This window comes from Centropristis striata, chromosome 10 (assembly GCF_030273125.1).
Source record: "Centropristis striata isolate RG_2023a ecotype Rhode Island chromosome 10, C.striata_1.0, whole genome shotgun sequence".
In the NCBI taxonomy this organism is placed as follows: domain Eukaryota; kingdom Metazoa; phylum Chordata; class Actinopteri; order Perciformes; family Serranidae; genus Centropristis; species Centropristis striata.
In genome coordinates, this window is record NC_081526.1 from 29,741,974 (window position 1) to 29,769,923 (window position 27,950).

The window sequence follows — 27,950 nt, forward strand, 5'->3', positions numbered from 1 at the left end:
TATCTCAACACTCAACATTAAAACTTTTATACTGCGGCTGTTTGTAAGTTTGAGTGCATGTATGAATGTGTTGTTGTTTGTCTCACAGTCTAGTTTCTGCCGCAGAGGGTTGGTTCCATACAGCAGGACGTGCGCTTCAGAGTGGACCGTCTGTAACTCCTCCAGTGAGGCCTTCCTACCGCGGATACACTGGTCACAGAGGAGGATAGACATAGACGAGATACAGAGAAAAAAATATGTGTTTAGTTACAACTCCTTACCATCGGAACTGCTATGGTCACCAAGAAGACAGGAAGGATAGAGTCACATTGTTTGAAGTTTAGAATATCATTTCCATGCAAAATTAGCTTATTTGTTGCGGGTGAATGGTGTCTGCATGTGTAAATGAGAGTTAAGGAGGTGAAGCTGGTTCATTTTCAAGCCATAAACCCAAAATGTTTTTTATTGGTGAAGCCAAGTGTCAGAGAGAAAATGGCCACACACTGCCCCCTTCTGGCCATAATAACAACCTGCACTTCAGAGTCAAATACTGGTAAGCCTTACATAGATAGATACAATTATCTTATAAATGCTATTTAAACTATTTTATTTTAATGATGTTGTTCAACAGTAGGAGAGAAACAACAATAAAGGTACAGGTATACAGGTATACATGGAGACGAAGAGTAACAAACATCACTGATTTGTTAAAAACATGGCTCTTCATGCAGTGTAAAGAGACCTAAATTTTTGTGATGTGGCATTGCTTTATATATTATTTTTTATTTTGGCCCAAAAAGGATAATAATTAACCTTTGAATGTATCTACTGCTATGCTTCTGGGCGTCTGAAAAATCTGATTCAGGTGAAAAAGGGGGACAAAATATCACCACTTCTTGTTGCATTTATCTTAGTAACTGTGGCCTTACCTCGCAGTGCGCCCTGAGGCCTGTTTCCTGTAGTCTGGACCAGATACTCTGGATGCGTCCCGCGTGCTCTGGATGACTGGTGGTGTTGCCACACATACATTGATGCTTCTGCATCAATGAGTCATACACCAGACCTGGAAAATACACACACAATCACACACTCAGTAATTATATATCTACGACAGCAAGGGCATGAACAGTTGTCACAATAAGAGTCCTATAATCACACTGGAAGATTTATGATTCTGCTTCTCTACTGCACCTGCTTCATCATAAATACATATCATGTGGAGAAAGTCCAAAGAGACAAGATGATCCGTGCAGTATATCACACTTGTTATTGTATATATTGTCAGGAGGCTTAGAATATATAGCAACAGCCTCGTGTGTTTACACATCCGCTGTATGTTTGCTCATTATGCTGTGTGCTTCCAGGAAAAGGTTTCCTCTAACCTGCAATCAGCAGGATTAAAGTGTGTTTCTAGATTGCTGTTTGCCACTCTGCTTCATGATAGATCTCTGTGTGAGAGCGGTACACACACCAATAAAAAGCATCATTTTAGCTGGAGTGTGTATGTGCATTTGTAGGACCCATATCCTTATTATTATCTTTCAGCAGACCTGTAGTAAATCGGGGCTTGACAGGCGGCTCCGGCACCACCATGGGGAAGGAGGCTGAGGCTGGAGACGACTGAGCCCTGGAGAGGGGGCGGTGCCCCGCAAAGCTCACTGACAACCCGGCTGCTTCCATGGAGGCTTGGTAGTTCCTCAGCTGGTGGATCCGCTGCTGCTCCAACAGCAGAGCCTGCTGCTCACACACAAAGACACAGAGTGACATGGACTGTTATGAACTGCAATACCTTTCTCTTGCCAGAAGATGGCGGTATATACTCGCAAATACCAATCTTGTATACTACACAGCATTCATAAGAGTGTGTCATACTGCGATATATATGGATTTTCTGTTCCAATAAAGTGTTCACACGATAACACCACACAGCTGTGGTAGCAATCTAAGACATTCTGTCAAAAACTTTTAATGATATGTAATTGACCTAAAGGTCTTAGAATAAATTGCATGTGAACATTCAATTGAAAAGACTATACTTAGATTTGTCTTTTGACATTTGAAAATGGACAATACAACCACTTTATTCTGAACTTGACTTCACATAATAATTATTCTCTCTGTGTGATTAAAAGGGAGCAGCCATGAACCATCAATAGTCTAATAATAGACAAAAGATGAGCCATCAAACTGCCTTCAAAACAGCTAATTGAGAAATACATTTCAGGTGCATTTACTTATGAGTATTTTAATTAAAAGTGCTTGGAAACTTTACACAAGTATGTAAAGAACTGAGTGAAATATCTGATCTTTCCACTCAAAATAGTCTCACCCAGCAATCCTGTTGTTCAATTCTGATAGGCGTGTCTGCTTACATTGGGCGCCATGGTGACAACGAGAGGAGTGCCTGATTGAATTTGGCTTAGCGGACAGCAGGGATGGGCTAGACAAATGAGTACATGGTGTACTGACTGTGTATGGGTGTGCATGTGTGCGTGCAATACAGAGATAAAGAATATATGTTGTCTGTGCGAAATTGGAGACCGTGAGGGTTTCTGTGTGGGTGAATATGAATTTTGAAAGCACGAGAATGGGATGTCCATATGGAGTCGTGTTAGGAAGCAGCGAGGAGGAGGAGGTATACAGGCCTTAAGCCATTCATATAACACACCAGTCTGCATTAGGAGAACAAGTGTAGTGTGTGTAAGCACGTTCTGCGTGACTTAAAACTTAAAATATGCTGAAGAGTGGGCTGGACAGACAGTCAGGAAGAAAGGCACACCACATGTAATGAGTATAATGTTTCAGTCAGTCAGTGCTAGCTCCATCTGTCACTGCTGTCAGACGAACCATTCTCCTTAAAATCACTTCAACATTTGACCAACTAGTGAAAAAAGATTCCTCAAAAAGAACTAGTTATAGTCACTTTGAATCTGAATATATATACAAAATGAGATAATGTTGCCGACCCCTCCTACCCTGGACACAGACTTTTTCAAACACTTCCCTATATAACTCAATATTTGTACATATATTTATATATCTTTAAATATCTTTTGTATGTTGACTTTTTCTATTCGTGGTGCTGTTTTTTTTATCAAAGTATTTGTTTCCATCATCTAAAGTCATGGAAAAAATTATTAGACCATTGTTTTCTTCAATTTATTGTTCATTTTAATGCCGGGTTCAACTAATAACCAATACATGATCTATAACCTATATAATAACCAAAATCATTATCAATAAAACAATGGAAAATGGCTAGATATCAGCTCTTAAATAAAACTCTTTTTGCTGTTATCATTATATTTGTCCAAACAAATGTACCTTTAGTTGTAGCAGGCATTACAATGAACAAGAAATTGAAGAAAACAAGGGTGGTCTAATAATTATTTCTGTAAAATAATTTATATAATAGACTGTAAATTAATTTTTTGGTACCCTGTTTGTTCATTTGCACCAATACACCACATCAAATTCCTTGTATGTGAAAACCTACTTGGCAATAAAAAATATTCTGATTCTGAGTTAGGATTTTGCGCCAACTTGGAATGCATGTAAGAAAGAATGAAATTTACAAGTAGACAATTTTTATCCTCCTTTCTGATTTTACTCTAAAATATCTGAAAAGCAGATTAAACTTGTATAAACACCAATTATTTTACTGGCTCCTATTTCACACACAGTCAATCTCCAATTTCCATAATTCACAATTTATCTAACCGTCCTCTTTTTCTTTCCATCCTATCTGTGTAGCATTTTTGCTTTTCTTGTTTCATATTTTTTCCCAACTTCCCCGACCCCGCATCCTCACCTGTCGAAACAGGAAGTCCTGCTCAACCTGCCTCTTCTCTCTCTCCTCATGCTCTTGGGGGTCTGGGGGCTCCTGCTTGATGACCAGCCCTCGCAGGGGTCCTGTCTCCTGTGCGGACGTAGAAGAGGAGGACGAAGATGAAAGGGAGAGCCCCTGGTGCTCCCTGAGCTCCTCTTCCGTCTCCTCTGGGTGACTCTGGTGCTGCCTGGGCGGTCCTGAGGTGCCTGAGCTTGCAGCCGAGACCTGATCACCGGGCTTGGACATGATCTAGAAGACGAAAATAGAAGTTCAGGTGAGAAGTTTTATTGCTATGATTCGGGGCTCTGATTTCCACTAGGTCATGCATGATTAAAAATAAACAAAATCCTGGAACACACTCGGGTAAAAATTGTCCACCAAATGTCATGTCAATGTGATACAGGCAGGTCTGAAAAGTGAAGCTGATGCAGATGTACCTTAAACCTGCATTCTTTCTATTTGCCAGCAGGGGGCGACTCCACTGGTTATAAAATCAAGTTCAATTGTATAGAAAGAAAACTTCTAGCTTGATTTATTACAGCAGTATAGATTTTCATAATGAGTTTATGGTCTTAATCACTAGTTTGAGGTCTTCAGCATGATGTTCATTTTGTAAATTATAGTCCCATTTAGAATAAAATAGACAATAAAGTAGGGTTTGCATTATAACATGGCTACCTTGTGATTTGCATTGCTGTGTGTTTTCCCTTACAAAGTTCATTCATTTCAGTTTGTGAAAATTAATTGTTACATTTGGTCATCTAATGTTCACGAGGATAACCCAGCTAGCTAGCCAGCACTAGTAATATTAGCAAGGCAGTCACAACCATGACAACCTATTGTCTTCTTCCCCAGCTCTGTCACTTCTCGTTTAAAAAAGAAGTTATAGTTTAAAAAGATGGCAAGGGCAAAAATACCACATATAGACACATACAGCATTAACCAGCACAGTCACTCATTCATTATCCTTAACCGCTTATCTGAACTCGGGTCGTGGGGGGCTGGAGCTGATCCCAGCTGACATTGGGCGAGAGGCGGGGTAAACCCGGGACCGGTTGCCCGACTATTGATGGGCAGACACATAGAGACAGACAATTGTTCACGTTCTCATACACACCTACGGACAATTTAGAGTTACCAATTAAACCTAAGTGCATGTTTTTGGACTGTGGGAGGAAGCCGGAGTACCTGGTGAGAACCCATGCTGACATGGGGAGAACATGCAAACTCCACACAAAAGCAGAGAAAACCGCAGAAAACCTCTTGCTGGGTAGAGCCCCCCAGATCAGTCATAAATTTACAAAAGTATATTGTTTTAGTGGTGAAATCATCAACAGGACAAAAAGAGCTTCAACACCAGGAGAAAAGAGGGAGAGCAAGACTCCTCTTTATAACAGAGAGAACATCAAGGACAGCAAGATGTTGTTTTTTACTCCATAAATAGCTGACTGATCGGTTCCAGTAAAAAAAAAAAAACAACGTTAAGGTTGCAGGTTAAGGTTACCCAAACAAAAGCTAACATTAGCCAGACACTTGTACCTTTTGTACACATGCAGATAAACCCGACCTGTACTCTGAACTCTGATAGGATTGCTTATTTAAATATCTCCAATGCCTTTATTTAAAATGCATATACAGGTAGTTAAGTTAACTAAGCCTGGGACTACACAAGAGGAGAAAACTGAGCGAAGGCCATGAGGGAGAAAGAGAGGAAGAATTAGAGGGGCCATTACAGGAATCTTGTTGTGGCAGCTGTCCCTGTCCCTGTCGTCAAAGACCTCAACCTTGATGCGTGGGTCATGATTGGAGTGGACCACTGTTTGTGCATGGAGCACACACACACACACACACAGAAAGAGAGAGAGAGAGAGAGACACTGGCTGTGGCTGGCATATTGCCCAGGGAACAGTCCATTGACGTCAGAGAGCAGGCTCTTGCCTCATCCCAGTCCCTCTTCTCCAAACAAACTCAAAACACCCATCCACTCCTGCTGCACTCATTCTCGCTCTTCCTTTCTCTCTTGTTTTGCTCTCTTTTCTCGCCCTCCTTTTAAACAGAGGAAATAGTTGCTGGGATATGAACCATAAGGGGGACAGATACTGCATAAGCCTGTTGAATCAGTTGGAAGACAGACAGAGAGAGAGAGCGGGAGGGGGAGAAGGTGACTGTATACACAAACACTTGACACTAGTTGACTCTTGTCCCTGTCTTTCTGTCTTTTTCACACACTTCCAGCACAATGTTATGGAAGTGAGGCTGTCACAGTATTGTCTTAGTTGTCTCAGGCAATCAGTGGGAAGCTGCAGGCTCAGGTTGGAACGGTTTCAAGGCTTTGATGCCAATATGTCAGACTGTTAAAGCCAAAAGTTAAGTTAGCAGGAAGGGACCTTTTCATTACTGATTTGATTAAATTGGGGTGCAAACTCACCAAGGGTGAAATAAAATACAATAACAACAATTTCCCCTGTATTGTTTTAAAATTGATCATTTGTGCACAAACAATCTTCCCTCTCTTAATGATGATTTGTTGCCCATTAAAGGCCAATTTCAAATCACATCCCGTACAGAGTAAAAAACTAAAGTAATATGAATCAGGCTAATTTAACAGTGTGCTGTGCTTTAGATAAGTGCCCAACAGCCGGTGCAAATGAGGTCCCTGATTGTTGGTGTTTTTTCTGTTCATAAATTACTTAAAATGTGTTAAAAAAAAAGAGTAATTAGTTAAACCATCCCTTTCAACCCCTTGGATATATTTCACAGGTATTGCATTAACAACTACAACTGTTGTACAACTCAAAGAACTGTCACTAATTAAGTCATTTTGTTCAGCTTCAGTTTTCACTGAGATTGGAATTTTCCCACTTTTTAAGCATTGTAATTACTACTGTTACTCCTGTTTGACTTAAGTCCCAATTCCCAAATTTTTTTTTTTAATTTGCTAAACCTTTTTGGCATATAAACTTTTGTTTTTTGTAAATATACAATCTAATAAAACAGTGCAACAACTTTATCTTTATTGTAAATAACTTAATGTCATCTATAGCTAAACATGTCCACTGTTGTCTAATTAATTTATTCTCATGTTCCAAATTCAAAAGCAATTTGTTTAATTACATCATGGTTATGACAGTATTAGTCTTGCTAATATTATCTTGTTTATCTTAAACAAGTAGTCCCAGAGCGCTTCTATGTCAGTAAGGTTATACAAGTGGAATTTGGAATAGCTAACATTAGTCTGTATGGAAATAATGTTGGGAGTTAATGTTAAATCCAAATTGTGACGGCTAATGTTCGCTAAACGATAACAAGTCTCATCAAGTGTCCTGACTATGCCTAGCTTGACATTTCTTCATATAAGCCAGTTAAGGTTATCACAATATATAATCATTATTTGCCTTACACAAATTACACACAATATTATCTATTGTGGATCTATTTAGCATCCCTACAAAGTGGAGGATGTGCAATGGTGAACAGGGCAGATCAATGATAATAAACACACCTCACCAGATGGACATTTGGAGGGATCGTTTGTGAGTTCATACATATGGTAAGTATCAAGTTTTAATGGCAGCCATGATGGTCCTTATCTCCATCATAAAAAATGGTATTAAAGTCATTCTGCAGAGACATACTGCTGCCTGGAGTACTGTACTTTCTCAGTTTAAATGGAAAGTGTATTGTTTTTCAGAGCCTGACTTTATTATGCAGCAATCAATACTATTTCTTGGGGGTACTTCCACATTTTCCATTGTGCTGTGTTGTTTGAGAGGCAGTAAAGAGATGAAACAAAGTCAATGGCTAGCTGGGGACAGGCTATTTATTTACATTAAAAAAAATTAAGAATGGGACTACTGTGTATACAAGTCAAGTTGCTATGGAACTGTAAAAAAAAAAAAAAAAAAAAAAGTACACAATACATTTGAGTTCTAGCATTTACTGCATTGAGGTGTCGGCATTCTGTCAGATCCTGTTTTGCAGCCGTTGGTGATTTAACTGTTAGTGCACCCATAAATAGCAGCATTACTCTTAGTTGGTTACGATGCCAATACTTTGACTGTGCATCATCTCTGACTGCCACTATTACACAACTCACCTGCTCAAGTTATTTCTTGCCTAATCACAGACTTCTGCTTTCGATAAAGGTTTGGATTAACGCTGGCAAACCACTAAATGGAACAGGTTCTACTGCCAAACTCAGCGAGAACCACGTGTCAAGGTGTTTTTCTTGCATGTATTGCTTTTGGCCTGAGCTAAAATATCTGTTGCGTCTGCTCTGGCTAGCAATTAAAAGTGAGTTCCTTACATATTCCAGGTGATATTTGGAGTAGGAGCTTCATACTTGAAATAACAGGTTACAACACTTAAGCTAATTGACCTTTTCGAACTATGCAGACAGCTGCATGACTCCAGTTAACTGAATTACTACCATCCTCTCTGTCTCCACAGCAACATCTCCGGCTTGTCACTGAAGTTAATTAATTGACACAAGTGTTAACTTACAACGTGAAAAGCTGTCCAGGTGCATTTAAATTAAACGGCGGACAGTGTTGGAAACTATGATTATTCCAACCGATGCTTCAAATGTGCCTTAATGCAGTGAAAGTGTAGGAAATGGATTAGGTAAGAAGTATGGTGCACTGCAGCAAGTTGCCAGCTGACAAACTGTATAGACAAACATACACTATTCACACCTATAGGCACTCTGGGGGGAGCAGTTAAAGGAAACCACACTAACACACAGGGGGAACATGCAAACTGTACACAGAGAGGCCTCAGCTGGCTGCTAGGTCCAAACCTGCTGCCTGCTTCCTGTGAGGTAAATGCCCACTGAAGCACCGTGCCAGCCAGGTTTCTCACAACACTAAACACTCCAAACCTATTTAAATAAGCCAGTATTGCTTGTTTTCAAATCTCTGTATCAGTTACTGTAGTTTTGTGTTGTTTACTGATGTATCAACTGGCTATTACCCAGCTGGAGCGCCTGCCACAAATGACTTAATCAACATGGATGTACACTGAGTGGTCTGTGATTTGGTACAGTGAATAAGGGAAGGAATCCTGTTTCACACATGCTCAGTTAGTTTAAAGCAAAGGCCAAGAACATGCCCACAACCATTTGGAGAATGCTTTTTTTAAAAACTGTTCTTTAAATGAAGAAAACAACCACATCTTAAACAATTTAATTATTGTTATTGTCCTGATATACAGTCATGGAAAAAATGATTAGACCACCCTTGTTTTCTCCTTGATTTCTTGTTCATTTAATACCTGGTACAACTAAAGGTACATTTGTTTGGACAAATATGATGATAACAACAAAAATAGCTCATAAAAGTTTGATTTAAGAGTTGATATCTAGACATTTCCCATGGTTTTCTGATAAGTTTTGGTTATTATCAAGTTATTATCTGATAAGAGTTTGGTTATTATCAAGAAAACAACGCAAAATGTCTAGATATCAGCTCTTAACCCATTGAAGCCTGGAAAGCGGATACGTCGTTTTGTAGTATTTGTATAAGCTCTCAAATACTTTTTGAATTTCATTTCTATCTGCTACAGAGGCTGAAAAATCTATTATTTAGTAGAAGCGTTGACACTTCTGTTGAATTTCCAGAAAAACTTCAGGTTTTAGGGGCTTATTTTAAAATCGCCCAGAGGTTTTACAGGCATTTTAGGCGTCAATGGGTTAAATTAAACTCTTATGAGCTGTTTTTGTTGTTATTATTATATTTGTGCAAAGAAATGTACCTTTAGTTGTACCAGGCATTAAAATGAACATGCTATTAAAGAAAACAATTTTTCCATGAATGTAGTATATAAAGAATAATCATATTGGTTCAAATACAGTTGAATGTGATCTCACTAAGTCAGTTAGCAGGAGTCAAAACAGCCTGGCATTTCGAAGAAGATGGAGTCACCAACAACCCAGCAGATTAATCCTACAGGAATATCAGCGTACACACACACCCAAACACACACACACACACACACAGACACACAGACACACAGACACACAGACACACAGACACACACACCAACAACAACCATCTCCCTCTCTACAATGACCTGATGATGCTGCAAATGCCCTAATCACCTCGTGGGCATGCGCGCACACACACGCACGCACGCACGCACACGCACACGCACACGCACACGCACACACACCCACACTCAAACACACACTGAGCATCACTTCCTGTGTGACCGTGTATGGAGGCAGCTTCCTCCGGAGCACAGTTGCCAGGGTGACAGGGAGAAGTAGGGATACACGAACAGAGGCAAGAAAGACTTGCTGGAAGACTTGCTGATTGCAGGCTGATTCATCGTGCTCTTGGAGCAACGACAGGATTCACAGACATTAACCGAATCAGTGTTGTGATGGACAAACACTCCTACACACACGCGCACTTACAGAACATATAGCTGGCTGCTCTATCGCAGCTGTTCAAACGTTGCCTGAGATACCCTCCCTGACACGTGCACACATACACACATGAATATATGAGACACATTGAGCTACCTTGTTGATGATGTGCTGCTGCTGCTGCTGGAACTGTTGTTTGTGTTTCTCCAGGAACTGCTGGTGTTGCTGCTGGACCACCAGCTGCTGCAGGGCTTGGGCCTGTCCACACTGCTGCTGCGGCAGAGGGGCCGACTGGGTTCTTCCGAGGGGACGGTGGCCACGCGCAAGTTTGGAGACAGAGGGTGACGGCAGCGGGAGGCCAGCCAGGCCGACTGTGGGAAACACAAAGTGGTCACAGGATATTTCTGCAGTTTGACCATCATCCTTACTGATTTTGCTTGCTTAATTACAGAGATATACAGGCAGAAAATGACACGACTGGAGACTTTACAATAGGATACACAGGTGCATAGCCACACTATGTTATTTCCAGATCTACTTTTAGCCACTAATTTGCTAAGATTATACTGGACAGCTTGGGTACATTTATGATGTTTTTTTTTTTTCAAAGTAAATGAGAATATTTAGTCGTTAACTCATCAAACTCTATGACGCCTCCCTTAGAGAGTCTGACCACCTCAGTCAGTAGACTTACCTGTACTCTGATAACTGTACATATGTATATATTACATTGTGTGTGTATTGTATATATTTGTATACAAATTGTATATTCGTTTTAGTTTTTAGTTTTTATTTTATTCTATTTATTGTATCTCAAAATTCCTAATATTTTCACACTGGAGTCTCTATAACAAAAGTGATTTCCCCCTGGGGATTATTAAAGTAATTCTGATTCTCTTCGTAAAAGATATAAAAAAATTTTTAAATCAAAATATGCAATCATGCATCATGATTCTGATGCCCTGTAAATTCTTTTAGATGGAGTGTTTGGATGTCCTGAAATTACTTAATTTTGTGAATTGCTCTCATTGCAAAAATGATTGCTTAGATATACTCCTACTTAATACTTTACAATACAATTTTCAAACAAGCAAAACAGTTTAAGACTCTCGAAGAAATAAGTCTTGATCTGCAAGTCACTGATATAAAAAGGGTTACTTGGCCAATCAAACAAAATTGTACTGTCACATTACCGAGATGAATTAAAGTGTATTACATGAGTCAAATGAGGCCTAGCCCTGCTGAACACGGAGGACTGTATATTAATAGAGGATAAGCCATTGATTGCTGGGAAGAGAAAAAAAAGAAAGAAATGCTGCAGTGAATACTGACCCATTGGATTGTGGCTCTGCTCCAGCAGCACCATGTGTTGGAGGAGGGGGTTGTGACCAGCCGTGCCCCCTCCGGCCCCCTCCCTGTCCAGAGCTGAAGATGCCAAGTAGGAGGGCAGGTGGGCAGCGGGCAGGAATGGAGAGGTCAGAGGAATGCCCTGCTGTAGCGCAGGCAACGCCAGACGACTCTCACCATCTTGATGTCCTGACACCACCTACAAGGAGAGCGAGAGATTGAGACAAGAGGAGGGAGAAGGGAAGAGGCAGGCGGACACACAGAGAGGCAGATGGAGTCACACAGACAAAGAAGTCAAAAGAGACAGAATGGGAGTGAAATGGAGAAAGAGGATCAGACATGTAATGCTCCTTCATGCCAAAAACACTAGTTTTTGCAAACTAAATATAAATATTCTATTTATTTTCAACTTTAATGAAAGTTGCAATACAAGCAAGGTATTCAGTCATACCAGTTCACATTGTGCAACAGTAACATAGTACCAGCATAATAACATCTGATAGTATAATATGGTCAAAGGGAAAAATAAGAAGAAAAGGAAACAGAAAAGCAACAATAAAACGTTGGTGTGACAGACTTTGTAATCTTACATATAAAATGAAAGTTCAAGTTATAACTGTTGTGACAGGTTATTGATTGAAAATATCTGCATGGATATTTATTATAGATATACTTTTCTTATCAGTAATTAACTCAATAGACTTAAAATAATAATCCACTTCAATCAAAAACAGCTTAAATGATGGTGATGAATCTTGAAATTTACATTCATGGAGAGGTTGACAATAATACATACTTTATTTTCTTTGTATTCAGAATAAGTAATAATGTTTTTTCCCCTCAATGTTGATTTTAGGTTTTGTTTCACACAGTATATAATTCAAGTTCTTTCCAAAATGCACGACTGTATGGGCAACCATAAAATTAATGAGTTATATTTTCAGGTTCGGTTTTTACAAAAGGTACATTTGTTATCGATGTCAAGAGATTTTGATATATATACCTTAGATGGGTATATGCTATGTAGTGTTTTTTAATGTAAAAATATGAATATTCTTTGGTGTAATGAGTAATGCTGTATGATATCATTATATCATTGTGCATTGACTGTACTCACAGCACTAGCTGGGCCTGTGGCTGGCAGTCCCAGGGTGATGTTGGGCAGAGAAGGGGAGGTGTAGAGAGAGAGCTGGCTCACTGAACCTTCTCTTGCAGCCAACCTCTGAAGCAGGGAGGCCTGAACACACACAATATCACAGTGAACACACACAAAATGGACACAGTGTTACAAACAGTAAATTACTGTAAATTACCTCTATTTTACAGACACAAACACACACACACAAATAGATAGACAGTGCCAGACTCCTCCAGGAGTCCTCTGGTCAACTGTCTGCCTCACACAGAGAGAACCAAATGTGCATTTGCAGACATACACATGCAGTGATGTTGGTTACCTCTCCTGGGCTGCTGGAGATGGTGACCCCGTTCTCATTGGGGATGTTGCTGGAGCTGTTGTTGGGGGAGCTGGGGCCTGAGCCTGGTGCACTGTTGCATGCGGACTCTAAAACACACACACACACAACACAGATGTGAGCTTTTTCAAACATGCTTCTATGTTGAGCCTTCTGAGATGAAATATAACTACATTATTATTTCTTGTCCTTGTTTTGTTATTGTGTTTCTGGGATGTATTCATGTTATCGAGCATGGATATGTTCTCATCCAAAATGAATGATGATATTATTAATATGACACATAGAAAGTCATCAAAAATCATGTTACAAGGCAAAATTTAGTCATTGATAATAAAATGGGTCATACAAAAAATGAAATATGGCTAGAAAAAATAGAACAGTAGTATAGTGTACATTCCCATTTAAATCAACCTAGCAGTATGGTCACAGTGACGGCCATTTTTTTATCTGTGCCGTCGCCGAAAAAGTGACTTTCAGCATGTCATGGACTCAGTGTTTTAAGCTTTGAAACAGTACAAAGCATAGAGAGCCAATCTCTAAATTAGTTCAGTTTAACAACTTAATGCTTCATCTGCATTGTCGCCACAGTGTAGGAAGCACATTGTTATCGTCATCTTTACTTGGCTAATTTTCAGAAACCAGTGTAGCATTAAGCATGGTGAAAATAGCAAACTAGCTAACTAGCCTATCATCCTCCAGTCAACTAGATAGCTAGCTAATTCAAACACGCTTTCATGCTACACTCGGTGGTGGAAGAAGTATTCAGATCCCTTACTTCAGTAAAAGTACTAATACCACTAATACCACTGTGAAATTACTCCACTAAAAGTAAAAGTCCTGCATTCAAAACTTACTGAAGTAAAAGTACAAAAGTATCAGCATCAAAATGTACTTAAAGTATCAAAAGTAAAAGTACTCAGAATGGACCAAATTACAGTTTTATATTAAACAAATTCCAAATATATCGCTCATTTTAACTACTTAATATACTTTTATGAGGTTTAATTAAAAAAACAAAAAAAATCTAATAGTTTTAAAATAATCATATTTTTTATGTTAAATCTCGATCTGAAAACTAACTACTAAACAAACGAACAACTAAAACTTGCAGCTTAATGTAGTCAAGTAAACAATACTTGTACTACTACAATAGTACAATATTTCCCTCAAAATGTAGAGGAGTAGATGTATAAAGTTACTCAAAATCGAAATACTCAGGTAAAGTACAAGTACCTCAAAATTGTACTTGAGTAAATGAAATTCGTTTTTTTCCACCGCTGGGTACACTGGTTACTGAAAATGAACTAGGTCAACGGTCCCACTGCCTTACTCCCTCATCGCAAATAAACTATTATTACTATACTCATGAAATAACAGAAGAAATCCACTCACCAGCCACGTCGAGGGAACGCTTCTTGGCAGTAGTGATGGGACCATCTTTCCTTCGGAGCAGGGGGCTGCTGCGGCGCTCTGTCACCTTCTGCTTTAGCCGGGAACGAAGCTTCAGGTTGGGCTCAGAGGCTGGTGAGACAAAGAGAAAATGGAGAGAAAATGGAGGGTTTAGTCAAATGGAAGATAAATTTCAGTCTAGAGTAAGACAAACCTTAAAATAACTGAGATCATTTCAGATTAACCCATCATTTTTAACAAATGTGCAGAAAAACTAAGTGGATAGATCTCGGCAACGGCAGAGTTCAGCATTTGATTTCCAACTGGGCCACCCATTCTAAAAATATTTAAGTGTTACACCCCAAATTAGCCCCGTAAATGTGAAAATGAGAGATTCTCTCTAAAGTGTCGCTCTGGCTTTCAGCTTTGTGGTAGATTGCCGGGCTGCACAAGTGGGAGCTTGTTCAGGGGCATGTAGTGGGGCTAATGAGCTCGTCCCTATAGGCCACGCTGTATGTGTTGGCCGACAGATACGGGAGCTGAGGTTAGCCATCACATGTGACAGTGGGAAGCACCGCAACAAGACTGGAGGCAGCCAACTGGCAGCTTCCTTGACCCCACGCTTAATGATGCTGCCTCCACGCTCTGCCAGTGAACACTGCTTGTTTCCAGACACTTTAAATTACAAAAAAACTGCCACTGTTTGCCCTCATGTGTGTTTGTATTCATGTTGGTATGTGTGCGCTCTGATTCTATGCCTCTTGTGCTGTGGAAATAAATTGGAGAGATGATAAGAGGCAAGCATTCAGTGTATTCCGGGAATCTCGTCAGGTCAGGGATAGGACCTGACCTTTTCTGCACAATCTTGCTTTGGTGTCTCACTGCCAGACTACCCCAGACTAGAGGCAGCTTTTTTCCCTCCTCCACTGGCTTCCTTCCGTTCAATTAGTCGAAGCTGGACAGTTGACCAACGGTTGACCCAAAGCTCGTCCCACGGCCGTGCATCTATCAGACCATGCCTCGTTCATTAGCCCCAGGGAAGGAACTGCCACTTTTTGGAACAGCCAAGTGGAAGCAATTGATTCTTCTTTGTGTACTGTAGCGATTTATTGTTGGAAGAAGTATTCAGGGTCATTACCAACCCTTTTGGCCTTTGCTTCCTGTTGCCTTGAACGCTTATCAAGGTAGGATGAAGCTACGCAAAGTTTAAATGTACTTTAAAAAGGTACAAGCACTCAACATACCTCCTTGGTGGGGATAAGATGACCCATTGTGAATTTATAATGACTAAGTACTTTTTCAAATGCACTTTCAATTTTAAGGGGAATATGCTGCTGAACTTATGAAACTCAATTATTTAAAAAAGAGCTTCTTCTAAGTGGAGGGCACTTTTCCAAAGTCTTTGTTAAGAGGGATGGAGTGGCTCAGGATAAAACGCTATGCATTAGCTGCGCTGCAGACAGCAGGAGGAGGAAAGATTATGAGAGAAGGAGCATAGTGCATTCAACTCCAATTTGAGTTTATTGCACAGGGAATTGTAGTAGTCTGACATTTTGACATTACCATAACTATTATAATGCAATTAAAAAAAACAAATGTGACAATCAGATTCCCTCCATTATTTTCTGATGTTACAAAAAGCATTCGATGTTATTTTATTAATTAATGCAGGCTCATTATGTGAATGCTGGCATTTGCAGATTAAGTCTGTTGAAATCGTGCACCCAAGCATTCAACATTTTTTTCCATGAAGTGCTTTGAACATCCCTTAAAAAATAACCCCAACATTTTGTTAATGAATGAGAAGATTAAATGAGCCATGGGGCTGAAAATTAGACCTCCTCACTGTGCTTTTTACAGTCGGACCTCTGGTGTTGGAATGCAAACATCCAAAGTGGACACAATTATCTTTTCGATATGCATGTGCTAAATCATGAACAAACATTTGCTTTGCCTGAAAAAATATTACCCAGGTGTGACTGGAAACATTATTAGCCTCCACTGTGAAGGCTAACTGACAGTGGGCTGCAGAGGTGACAGAAACTGTGGTCGATCTGGTGGGCCGCCAGGGGACGAGAGACAAGGCACACAAAGATGATGGATTAGAGGAGGGGGGTGGTCAAGGTTGTGTTTGTGCGTCCGGAGTCATTAAGAAATGGACAGATAAGGAGGAGTGGAGAGAGTGAGAGAGAGATAGAAGCTAGAGAGAAGGGTAAATGGAAGGTTAGAAGGAGGTTAGTAAAGGAGAAAGAGAAGGAGGGTGAAGTAGGGGTGTGTGTTTGCTGGGCACTGGGCGCCACGGGGTGTTCACCTCAGGACGCAGTGACTTTGAAGGGTGTTAATGCCGACTGGGCAAAAGCACACGTGCAAACACACTCGCTGCAGAGGGCCCAGACTGGTTTTCCTGCTGATGCTGCCATTTTACAGTACTGTAGCCCTTTCTCCCTCCTTCACCTCCATCCATTCCCTCCTCTCCCTCCCTCCCTCCCTCCCTCCCTCCCTCCCTCCATGTAAATCCCCACTTCTCTCCCTCCCCTGGCATAACTCCCTCTCTTCATTGTTGAGCCGCTCTCTCTAGTGTATTTCTATGCAAACATGCACATCAGGAGCAACAATTGGCAAAGGTGTACTTGCTGCTTCGCTGCCTAACCGATAAGGGATTTTTTGAGATTTCAGAAGGGAGACATTCACTAATATTGCAGCTGATAGTACATTTCTGAGCTGGAATGAAAATAGACCCTCTCTATTGGGATTTTGCACCAATATTATTATGCAAAGGTATTCAGAAGGATCTTTTTTATGCAAATATCTTATAAACTTATATAATAATAACTTTATTAAATAGACTTTTTTAAAGTTTATTTAACATTATTATAAATGTAAAAACAAACACAAAAATATATATCAATAATAAATGCCAAATAGCAGAAATGTATGTATAGAATGTGTATAGAATGTACATGTATATGTCTTAATTTTTATATTATTATTATTTTATATATATTTATATTCTGACTTTTATATAACCAGTAATGGGAAAAAAATATTAGACCACCCTTGTTTTCTTCAATTTCTTGCTCATTTGAATGCTTGGTACAACTAAAGGTACATTTGTTTGGACAAATATAATGATAACAACAAAAATAGCTCATAAGAGTTTAATTTAAGAGCTGATATCTAGACATTTTCCATGGTTTTCTTGATAATGATTTTGGTTATTATCAAGACAACCATGGAAAATGGTTAGATATCAGCTCTTAAATTAAACTAATGAGCTATTTTTGTATATATGTATATATATATATGATAGACATATGATCTACATGTGGAAATCCCTGCATGATTTGTTCTCTAACCTTGCTTTGCCTCTGCTCGTACACAAAAAAAAACTTTCAAGGTCTCTCCCTGATTCACTCTCACACTTCAAGGTAGCCATTAAAACTATAAAGTCACTATCTCTACCCATTTGATGACATATCAATACCAGATTAAACGTCCCTATAAGTGGTGCTTAATATTTCAACAGGGAGAGGAGGAGGAAACTGGTTCTCTGATATAAACATATTGATCAGTTCATCTGTTTTGACAGACGGGAGTCCCGAGCTTCATGCTTGGGGAAGCCGTGCTGCTAAGGGAGGCGGATTTATGGAAATCAATAGAGTAGTTTCATGAAACTCATCAGTGGAGCTTCCCAGAAATATCACATGTTGATGATACATTAGATAGATAGGTTAGAGGGACATACTGTAGGTAGACGGGCAAACAGATGGATACACATGTTTGTTTGGAAATCTCTTTTCAGCCAAAGCATTGGTTAAACATGGCTTTGTGCTGAAAATATCATCTTTAACTGCCAAAAGACATTCAAATTGAAGATCATAATATATAAATTTCTCATATGGGCATATAACGTGAATATTAGGAGAGTGACACCAACAATGATATTTTCCCTCAGATAATTACAACAATGAGGCCTTCTCATGGAGGTGACATGGTGTTGCTATAATCAGTGGTGCCCATTACTGGTTGTTTTAACACTGAAGTGGTAAACAGCAAAATAGTGTGAATTTCACAGCCAGTGCCTTTGAGATTAGATGGATGAGTTTGGTATAGTTGATACAGTTTAATAACCACATTGTGGAAAAGAAGCCTCCGGATCCTAAAAGTGAAGCTAATGCAGAAGTGCTTTAAACTATATTCTTTCTCATGGCCAGTAGGGGCCATGAGAAAGTCAGACCGTATTGAACCTATGAGAAAATGACACGACTTCTCACTTGATGTATTACTTAAGTAAACATTCTCATAATGCGTTAATGGTCTCAGTAGCTACTTTCAAGTCTTCTCCAGTACAGCATGTAGTACATTTTATACATTATGAACCCATTTAGAGTAAAATAGAGAATAAAGAAGGTTATGCTTTAGGGCTTGGCTACCATGTGACCAAGTTGCAGCCCCAGCTTGGTTTATCTAGAATTCTGAAAGCTAACTTTGTCAGCAGAGACTTTGCACGACATAGCCACAAGCCAGGTGCAGTTTGATTGCTGGTATAGGTGGCATGCATGGTGTCAAACCTCTCATCCAAATACGGTCACTTTTAGGTCCAAATATCCAAGATGGCAACAAATCAATGGGTGACGTCACTGTGGCTGCTTCCACTTTTTTATACAGTCTGTAGCCGTGTTTCCATTAAAGTCAAATTGAATTTTGAAGCAAAATTTTTAAATGTTGCATTAAAGAAAATGCGAGTTAGGGACGTTTCCGTCAAGTGGTTTAGAGCAAATAAACAAAGCTGCATTAACATACTTTTGTCAAAAGAGGGCAGTATAAGGCTAAACTGCCAGTAAACAGTAGTTTACACAGTTTGCTTGGTTTGAAAAAGACAAAAAACGCCTCAAGCGAGCATAATAACTTTTTTGCGCATTTTCAAAAGTTTTATTGAATTTTAGTGTTCCCATCAAGCTTTCCTAGTGCAAATTTGTTTGATGGAAACACGGCTTATAATAGGGACTCAAGTGGAAGGAGAGAACAACATAGAATTTACCTCCAATGGCATCAAAGGAGGTAGGTTTAATCTTGGTTGGTGGGTTTAAAAAGCAGGATGGAAGAAAATGCTATATGCAAAATTGCTATACTGTATGTGGGCAGCCATCCTACTGGATTTAGATGTTTCCTGAACAGTGTGGTATGGGAAAATGTGTGTGACAGTGTGTGAAATAGTAAGGGACAAAAGGGGTCACCATGACAAGTCTGCGTTTGTCATGAGAGCCTTACAGACTTCCTGCCACAGCAGTAAGAGTGGCCCTCTGTGTTCTCCATTATCACAGGGCTTCTCAGAACTGGACAATAAAGCCCTGTTGTAATATACTGTGTGCCTGGCCTCGCTTCTTAACGTACATTTAGAATTAACACGCAGACATTACCAAAATGGGACACCACAGGCAAAAAACGTCATGTGTGACAGCTTCAGTCGTCAGAGCGCCGCACAACTGTGGTGACCACTGTCACTCACTTCCTCTGGAGCACAGTCCGTCTCTGTCTCCACGTCTAATCTGATCTACAGCATGTCTTCTCACTGTTGACACAACAGTTCCTCAACAGCCGTGTATTCCCTCTCTGCCTCTCCTCACAACTGACACAAAGACAAAGAACCCTGTCGTACTTTGTGTCAGTATGAAGTATTTTTCAGCACCCCAAGAAAATTCCTGAATTACATTTGAGCGTCCCTGAAAGTTGAAACTGTCTGTCTGAGGTTGTGTGCCAGGATAAATCATTCCTGCCTCCAGCTCACAGCAGGTGGGCAGGAGTGCAGAGTACACAGAGCTCGGCTTCCAGCTGTGAAAGCAGGCAGCGATACTGCCAAAGCAGCTGCGGACGCTAAGTGAACAATCACAGCTTGGCCGTACCTGACTTGGACAGAAGGTCGGAGGAAAAACAGTCGGACACATCCAAAAGGCAGGAACTGGTGGTTTTTATGTGCCTTCTTGGACACTTCTCAGAGTGGTCAAGGGCTGTTTTGTTAAACAGTATGATCTATGACGTTTTTAAGGAGTGGGTTAGTCAATATCTAAAACCAACTGAATTTTTAAAAATCTCTTCACTTGATGATGAAGCAGAATAGAAGTTAGAAAGTTGTTTTCAGGCTCAAATTCTCAAATATTTTCTAAACCAGGAAAAATGAACTTTAAGATCATTTTAAAGAACTTTTTCTTGCTGACGGCAGATTTTATTTTTTTATTTTATCTTTCTTTTCTTTCTTTTTTTAAATTATTATTTATTTTGGCACATTAACGATTATGAAGACAACATAATTGAGATTAGGGATTATTATTATTACTATTATTATTATTATTACAAACATTTATTTGTTTTTAAGTTGAAATGTATTTTAAATTAAAAAAAATGCTGTTAAAAAGACGCTTTGGTTTTTTAAAATTAAAGTTTAATAAATGCATGCTGAGTTATTGAGTTCTAATAAATAATAATAATAATAATAATAATAATAATAATAATAAATAATAATAATAATTTAAAAAATCATGATTTCAATATTGACCAAAATAATTGTGATTATGAAAATGTGGAACTCCTCCTTAAGCTGCTTACAAAAGCCCCCCATGCAGAGTAATGGAGTCCTGACTGGAAAATGAACTCCCACTGTTTTTTTCTGACCATCCACAGTTTTAAAAAGTGACACCGAGGGGCGTCCATCAGGGTCGTGTGTGACGGGTTAAGAATGAGAAAGAGAGCCATGTGGAGGCAGTCCTTGCTGAGACTCACTCTCTCTGAGATTTGCTCTTTAAGAAGTGGAGGAGTATGGATGTTAGAAAGTAACAATACCTCAGGAAAAAGCATCATTCTGTACCTGTTTTACGGAGAGGGAAGTCATCTTTTGAGTCGTATGTGCCCAGCATCGGGTGGGTGTACGCTGACAATGCTGTTTGAGGAGGCGAGCTCTGGTCCAAAGAGCTGTGCTGGGTTTTTCTACAAAGAAAAGAAAAAAGGAAAATTAAATACACACAGTGTTTTTGTACGCTTGCCAGGCTCGCTGTGCACCTACTGCATCTTACCTGATTTTCCATAGACACAAACACAAAAGGTGTACTGACAGCTTCCATCCAAGGTCAACAACTTAAGGGTGCAGCAGACTGGGCAACAATGTGTGTGGATTGACAAAGAGAAGGAAATGAGATTTAGACAGAGGAGAGGCTGAGGCCTTGTTTCCTTCTGAAAGGATGGTGAAAAATGCACAAAGAGACGCAAGATGAGAGGACCGATGGAGTATAAAAAGGGGAAAAAGTGTGGAAGAACTGACGAGAAAGCAAACAGGTATAACAAACAGGTAGGAGACTAAAGAGATGGGAGAAACGGTGAAGGTGGTGACAGTGATAGAAAAGCGTTTTCCTCACTGATGGCACGCTGTTTGGATTGTTCTATCATCTCCTGCCTTGGCAGAAATGCTTGACTGCTTAAAGCCTCTTCAAATATTTAAAGCGCAGGAGAGGTGCCATTGTCTTTTCTCTCAGCCCACTTCAAACACACGCGCACGAACACACCTCAAAGAGAGCCAGCTGTCAATCACTGACTACAGACATCGAAAGCAAGAAAGCCTCGTTCCTTCAACGTTTTCTCTGTAGTTTCAAGGCAACTGGCAAGGACGCATATAGGCGCTAATGTTGGGTTTGTTCATTGTTGGTAACTTCCTACGCACACACGGACACCCACACAACAGGGGTTCACAATACCACAAGGTTTGCCATGTTTGCTTAGCCGCGAAGATGAGGGACTTCTATGTCCCTCATTATTGTGGCTTTTTGAGCTTAAATGAGAGAAAAAATAACAACTAAAAGGCTGATGGAAATACAAGAGAAGAATACAGGTCAATATCACTTGGAAAGCTTGGAAATCAAAGGTTTTATCTTTGTAGAGTGTTTCTTCTTTTTTCTTCTATTAAACCAGAAAATGCACAACCAGAAAACAACTTTCTCTAAAAGGTAGGCATGAAAGAGCAAAAATAACAGGATCATGCCCTTTAATTTGTCTTCCAATGCAGCTTTTCTTCAAGGTTTTACAAAAATTTTGAAATATTTTAGAGAGTATTATCTGGCCAGGCGCACGTTTGTATGGGATCATGTGTTTTAATATCATCTGGAGGTGCAGCTCAGTGAATTTTATTTCCTTCTCGAGGAGCTGTGTCTGGATGACTGCCAGTACGGTCCTACTACAGCGCTAAGAACCCAAAATAAACAGATTTTGCTGTGATTTAATTGCAATAAACACATACATAGCACATGAATGCAGTCTGTGGCTTTGAGGTTAGAGAATGGGGCTTGTAACCGGAGGGTCGTCGGTTCAAATCCCAAGGACTGACACTCTCTTGAGCAATGCACTTAACCCCCAAAGACAGCTCCCCAGGTGCAGAAATGTGCCGTCCACTGCACCTAAGCATGATGTGTTCACTGGTTAAAGGTTGGATTTCCCCATTGTGGGACTAGTAAGAGAATCTTAATTTTAAATTGGGCGAAACATGGGTTCACCCTGGAAAGATCGTCAGACTATCACAGAGTTAAGACATGTAGATGCTACAATTCATACCTATGGGAAATTTAGTTTCAACAACTAAACTAACCTCCGTGTCTTTGTGAGGTGGGGAGAAAAAAACGATTCAGCATAGTACCGCGATATTTTGAGAGGCAATATAATATTGATTCATGGTCGCCATGTATCGATATCTAAGGATCTAAGGTGCGTCAGGATATTGTGTCGGGAAGCTGTCAGAATAATGCTGCAAATTTAGGCTTTTTTTAATGTTTCATTCAGAAAAATTCAGAGCAATGAATCTTTTTTTTTTTTTTTTTTTATAATGTATTTTTTTGGGCTTTTTCATGCCTTTAATGGACAGGATAGTTGAAGAGAGACAGGAAACAGAGAGAGGGGAATGACATGCAGTAAAGGGCCGTCCGATGCGGGACTCGAACCGGGGCCAGCTGCAGCGAGGACTGTATGAATGAATCTTAAAGTTGAGGAAAGTTTGATTAAATGCTGCAGTTGTTGTCGTCCATACATGTTTGATATCAGTTCAGTTCAGTTTGACTGAATACTTTGTTGGTCAGTCTGACTCTCATTGTGGAGAAATAAAAAGACTGAAGTGAGATGAATAGACTGAGAATTTTGTCTTATTTGACAAAAAAAATCTCGATTGAATTGAATTTTGTGGACACAAAATGCAGGTAAACAGTTAAATCGCAATATATTGTATCGCAAAACTCACAATATTGCAAAATGCTTAAAATTGCAATAATATCGTATCGTGACTCAAGTATTGGGATAAAATCGTATCATGGGGCCTCTGCCGATTCACACCTCGAATGTGTTTGGATTGTTGGGGGGGAAACTGGAAAATCCCACACATTGTTCCCTTCTCTTGCTTTGAGAGGATATTTCTCATTGCTGCCACCTTTGCAAACCAAAGTTATTTAACACGTAAACTGAAATAATCTACTGAAAAGAAAAAAAACTCAATATGGCAGAAATTCTTCATTCCCAAATCCAAAGCCATAAGGGGTCCTGTAGTGGCGGGCTGTGACACTCACCCATACCAGTAGCGCGGGTCGCTGGGCAGACAGTGGTTTAGGCTTCGCTGAGCCAGGGCTTTCTTCTTGTTCAGGACAAACTCCTGAAGTCGCATCTTAACCTCTGTACTAGCGACTGCACCTGAAAGACATGCAGAAGATATGTGGAGCTCAGTAAACAAAGACATGCACATTTTTATTTATAGCCTCATATAAAAACCCGTTTGTGTTGCATTGCTGGAGACGTTTGTGCCTCAGTGCCTCTAGAGTACTGTGGCTCCTGTCCAATCTGTGACACTAACATGAAGATTATGACAACATTCATCCATACTTAGACAGATAATGGTGTTGTTACTACATGCAGAGTGAACATTCTTGCATCAGAGTTTCACTGAAATTCCACAGAGACGACAGCGGTGCTCTGGAACTCGCCTCGCACATCGTGAGTTTCATTCAGCTCCCGGTCTCTCCTCAATTACCACCCTCATTTCACAGCTACAAACAGATCGCCCTGGGAGGGAGGAGTGGATGAGTGAGAGGGGAAGAGAAGCTGAGAGGAAAAGAGAGGAACGGAGCGAGGGGAGCAATAAAGGGGGCGCAAAAAGGTGTTTTAAGAATATAAGAATAACAGCCGAGGTGTGTTTTTCTAAGAACGTGACAGTGGGAGTGATAACAGGTGATGTGTCAAGCTCGAGACAGAGAGAGAGAGAAAGTGGTAAATACAGTATGTGAACGCGACAACAGCTAATATGTGCTCTCTAAATCATGCTGCAGCTGGAAGTGCTGACATCCCAATATGTCCGCTTTGCCACTGAAGGAAATTGGCTTTTATGAGACTCCCTTCTATGTAATTTATTGCAGTACTTAACAAAGCATCCTCTGTTTACAACCCTATGCTCTTTCCATAGACGTCAAACTGTAGGCTCACTTTGCCCAGCAGAGGAAAAGGACTTTACTGGCACAAAAACATGGGGCTAAATGTGGGTCCGACATTTAAGTTTGGTCAAATTAATTCACGCTGAAATGTTTGTTCAAAAAAAAATCCCACGTCATAGCATTTACAGGCATACTACTACTAATGATATATCTATTTTGAGCTGCATACCTATATTATCCCAAATGTTTCCAACAATTCTCAAACATAGAGAAATCTGCACATTTTAATCAAGGTAAGAGTCCATTTTCATTTAGTTGCCAGTCTATGAATCATATCTAGCACAAGACCAATATGGGATTTTTGAGGCTGCTGCTGATACTGATTTTAAAGGGGGTAAATTCCTCAATAGTAGCCAATATTGTCATTTTTGAGCTGGAATGAAAATAGAGCCTTTTCATGTGGATTGTGCACCGATTTTTTTTTTAACACTCTGCAAATGTACCCAGTGAGCTCCTTTCTCAAACATAAAACTTTATTAAATATTATTCAACATTATTATACATTATACAAACAATGAACTCCATTGTCAACCAATTCTTATTTTATTTTTTATTTAACCTTTATTTAACCAGGAAGTCCCATTGAGATTCAGAATCTCTTTTTCAAGAGAGATCTGGCTAAAATAGCAGCCAAAACTCAACAAAAGTGCCAAAAAAACCATTCACAATAAAACAAGTGCAATATAACACAATATTAAAACATAATGAGCCTTATTAAGAAGAACAAGCACATGTCTCTATCACCACAGTCTTGATGGTAGCTTTAAATTAATTGATTGATACCAGACTTTCTAGTTTAAGCTTTATAAGAATAAAATAAATAGCTAAATAAACATAATTACTGTTCAGTTCCAGTCACATGCTGAGTGTTTAAAAAAATAAAATAAAAAAATGAATAGCTAACACAGTTTCTAAATCATGCCATGTTACATTTTCTGCAATATATATTATTTAGAAAAAAATTTCGTAACAGCACATATTGGACAGCATAAATACTGACATTGATTAGCCTTGGACAGACCAATAACGGTCGATATTATCTGTCAACCAATATATCTGTTGGGCTCTTACCATGTTCCCTCTGCACATGCATTGTCTGCGAAAAGTTGTCATAAATCGACCTTTTATCCAGTTAAAAGCCACAATTTTTAAGACACTTTTCAGATCGCTGTCATTTCTAATTATATATTTTAGCTGGACGAAGATCAAGTCAAGTCAAAATTTATAGAGTTATGGTTTTCTTAAAAAAAAGAATCTCGCCCTTAAGGTTTCCTTAAAATGATCTCTTAGGTATTTAAGGTTTTCTCCTTATCTGGACCTTATACTTATACATAAATCCCTTAAAGTTTTTTAAGCCATTGCGCAAAAGCTTAGCCACAACATGGCTGAGTTTATGGTGATAAATGAAGACAATGAACCCGATGGAGACGCTTAACGATGAGTAATTGATTTTACACTTCAGATATGACCGGCAGTCAATTCATGATTTATCTCTGTCTAAAGTTGGATCAGTTTACTATCTGGAGCTGTGCTTTTAATCCCTTTTGTAGTTGGTGATTCTTTTTTTTTTTTTCACTACAAGGTCTTTCCAGCCAGTAACAGGCAAGGTGCTGTTTCATCCACTGAGTTTCTAGTACGCAGCTACCCGTCTGCTTAACACCGTGCTGAAGTTCCTGTCAAAATAAGAGAAGGATGAAATAGGCACTTCTTTAATGTGATAGATGGTCTCCATGGAAACTGTAGCATTTTACCACTCTAAAACCTCTTTCAAAGCAGTAAAAGCCTGGACATGTATTCCTAACGAAGGAGGCATTTTAAGGGAGGAGGAGAAAGCAAAGTTAAGCAAACTTAAGTTGACTTACAAAAGCTAAGAAACTTCATCTTCTGTCTGTGTTTTGATTGAGAGACCCAGAGCCGCAGAAATGACATAATGTGCATTTAAGCGGGTCGTTTTCTCTGTACTAGCATCAATTTCCAAAATATCAGGCCTTTTATACTTTTAAACTATGTTTGGGTTGTGTAAATATCTACATAAATAAGTAGAATGATGCAAGAAAGCACCTTCACCACATTTTAGAACTCTTCAGGTCCTGTGTTAAGGGGATACAAACTCTTGATGAAATCAAACGCGTGCAACTTTCACCATTTATATATGTAGAACAAAACAATTACAGGAACAAGAAAAGCAACTGGTCTGACACAGCTCAAGGAACAGGCATTTCCTCTTGCCTGAAACAATATCAAATTGTGTCAAAACTTCCACGACTGGGACAGATTTATTTGTCAGAGCACTTTACAGCAGGTGACAGTAAATGTATCGAAGATATGTAACGAAAAATATTAAAGAATAGCTTTGGTTTCACAGGCCATTAGTTGCTTCGCTCATGATAGTCTTTACTAAAGGTGGGAAAAAAATATTATATTTGCTTGGCAATATTCTATCTATTCATGGCCACCAAGTATTGATATTTAGCGTTTATTTAGCGTCAGTATTTTCAACATTTTTTTTTCTGGAGGCCGTAGAGCAGGCTCACTTTTTAGGAATATACTGGCACAATGTGTTGTGACTTTAGTTCACAAACACAGCCGTATCAAAGCTATACAGAGCAGTGAAGTTTAAAGTTGAGGAAAGTTTGAGAAAATGCTGCAGTTGTTGTAGTCCGTACATGTTTGATATCAGTTCAGTTCAGTTTGAAAGAATATTTTGTTGGTCAGTCTGTGGCTTTGACTCTCATTGTGGAGAAATAAAGACTGAAGTGAGATGAATAGAGTATTTTCTCTTATTTGACAAAACAATTCTTGAATTTAATTTTGTGGACACAAAATGCAGTTAAACAGTTAAATCACAATATCTTGTATTGCAAAACTCACCATATCTCAAAATGCTTAAAATTGCAATAACATCGTATCGTGACTCAAGTATCGGGATAAAACCGTATCTTTGGGCCTCTGGTGTTTACCAAACTAAGAGCTGAAAAAAATCAAGTAAAACTTATTTGGAAGACAAAACAGAAGAGGGAAGTGTAAAATGATTACCCCAACTGCCCATTCTTAAT

The 27,950-nt window shown here is 39.4% G+C and overlaps 1 protein-coding gene across 1 annotated transcript in view; it reads right to left on the minus strand.

Moving 5' to 3' along the window:
- The window catches only part of hdac4 (histone deacetylase 4), a 165,078-nt gene that overhangs the window by 37,430 nt on the left and 99,698 nt on the right, over positions 1–27,950 (minus strand). The window contains exons 7-17 of the mRNA XM_059343653.1: positions 23,980–24,100; positions 21,252–21,370; positions 14,393–14,521; positions 12,980–13,086; positions 12,640–12,759; positions 11,508–11,721; positions 10,332–10,546; positions 3,791–4,057; positions 1,530–1,716; positions 909–1,042; positions 87–189 (exon numbers count right to left, since the gene is read on the minus strand). Coding sequence (XP_059199636.1) covers positions 87–189; positions 909–1,042; positions 1,530–1,716; positions 3,791–4,057; positions 10,332–10,546; positions 11,508–11,721; positions 12,640–12,759; positions 12,980–13,086; positions 14,393–14,521; positions 21,252–21,370; positions 23,980–24,100 — 1,716 coding nt within the window. The remainder of the gene's footprint in view (positions 1–86; positions 190–908; positions 1,043–1,529; positions 1,717–3,790; positions 4,058–10,331; positions 10,547–11,507; positions 11,722–12,639; positions 12,760–12,979; positions 13,087–14,392; positions 14,522–21,251; positions 21,371–23,979; positions 24,101–27,950) is intronic.